At 56.8% G+C, this 1,466-nt stretch overlaps 1 protein-coding gene across 1 annotated transcript; it reads left to right on the top strand.

Annotated features, from left to right (window-relative positions):
* Positions 1 to 911: 911 nt before the first annotated feature.
* LOC109702874 (ubiquitin-conjugating enzyme E2 D2-like) lies at positions 912 to 1,466 on the top strand. The gene has a single exon (XM_020188112.2). It carries the CDS (start codon positions 938 to 940, stop codon positions 1,388 to 1,390), a length of 453 nt encoding a protein of 150 aa, XP_020043701.2. The 5' UTR covers positions 912 to 937; the 3' UTR covers positions 1,391 to 1,466.

The raw sequence follows: 1,466 nt of genomic DNA, 5'->3' as shown, positions 1-1,466 counted from the left end.
GAAGTCAGTCACGATGTGTGCTGTGTGCGAGGTAAATATGAACAGACTTCAGGGAGATTAAAGAAAAGCTACAGTGAGGAGTAGAGGGGAGCTAGGTCACCGAGCTGATTTTTTTGGTGGGGCCTTCATTCGTTTTTTTATTTAAAGAAACAAACAAAGACATGGATGAGATTGGAAATTTGAACACCAAATGCTTATTTGATGATATTACAGAAAAATTAATTTTTGGAAGTGATATAGTAAGGTCTAAGTTTAATTAATTAATTATTTTTCTTCTGAGCTGACTTCGTTGAGCTTTTTCCTGGTAAATCGGTGGAGGTGGTCGCACAGGGCCCCCACGCAGCCCGCACGCTGACCCCACGCTGACCCCACGCGCTGACCCCACGCGCTGACCCCACGCGCTAACCTCCATCACTGTGAGTCACAGCCAACGGCCTCACCATACCTGCACCCCAGGGTGGCAGAGTGTGAGATGTGGGCGTCGGTGGCCTCCGAGAGCGGCGAGCTGCCTGAGGACGAAGCTTTGGCCTCCCCGCGCAGCAGCAACACCAGCAGTGGCCGCGGTGGCTTCGCCCAGCAGAGCGATGGTGTGGTCCAGGCAGCGCCAACGGGGATGGCGATGATGCCCGCGACGGAGCCTGTGCCAGCTGTGGGCGGTGAGCAGCAGCAAGAGGAGGAGGAGGAGGGGCAGGAGGATGGTGGCCCCGAGCCACAGGTGCCCCCTGAGGAGGAGGAGGAAGAGCAGGGGGAAGACATAGAGGAGTGGCAGCCTGTTGCCCAGTGGGTGCCGGTCAGCTCCTCGCAGCAGCAGCAGCAGCAGCGGCGGCAGCAGCAGCAGCAGCCGCAGCAGCCCCGCCAGAGTAGCCATGGCAATGGTGGAGAAGCGAACGACGCCTCTGGAGGCAGCCCCCAGCAGAGGAGAGAGCAGAACGTGCTGATGGAGACCATGGCTCTCAAGCGCATTCACAAGGAGCTGCTGGAGATGGAGCTCGACCCGCCGGCACAGTGCTCTGCGGGGCCCATGAGCGATGACTTGTTCCTCTGGCAAGCCACCATCATGGGGCCTGAAGACAGCCCCTACCACGGAGGAGTCTTCTTCCTCTCCATCCAGTTTCCCTGTAATTACCCCTTCCGGCCTCCCAAGGTGGCCTTCAAGACCAAGATCTACCATCCCAATGTCAACAGGAAGGGGACCATCTGCCTTGACATCCTGCGGTCTGAGTGGTCCCCGGCGCTGACCATCTCCAAGGTGCTGCTCTCCATCTGCTCTTTGCTGTGCGACCCCAACCCTGATGATCCTCTGGTTCCCGAGATCGCAGCCATCTACCGCATGGACAAGAGAAGGTATGAGAGCACGGCCCGGAAGTGGACCGAGAAATACGCCATGTGAATTCAGCTGCAGAATGCACTGAGAAATAGTACATGCCATATGAATTCACCTACAGAGTGCATGGAGAAATAGGACA

Source organism: Castor canadensis, chromosome X, assembly GCF_047511655.1.
Source record: "Castor canadensis chromosome X, mCasCan1.hap1v2, whole genome shotgun sequence".
NCBI lineage: Eukaryota > Metazoa > Chordata > Mammalia > Rodentia > Castoridae > Castor > Castor canadensis.
Note: the sequence above shows the minus strand (reverse complement) of the source record. Positions and strands in the feature narration are given on the sequence as shown.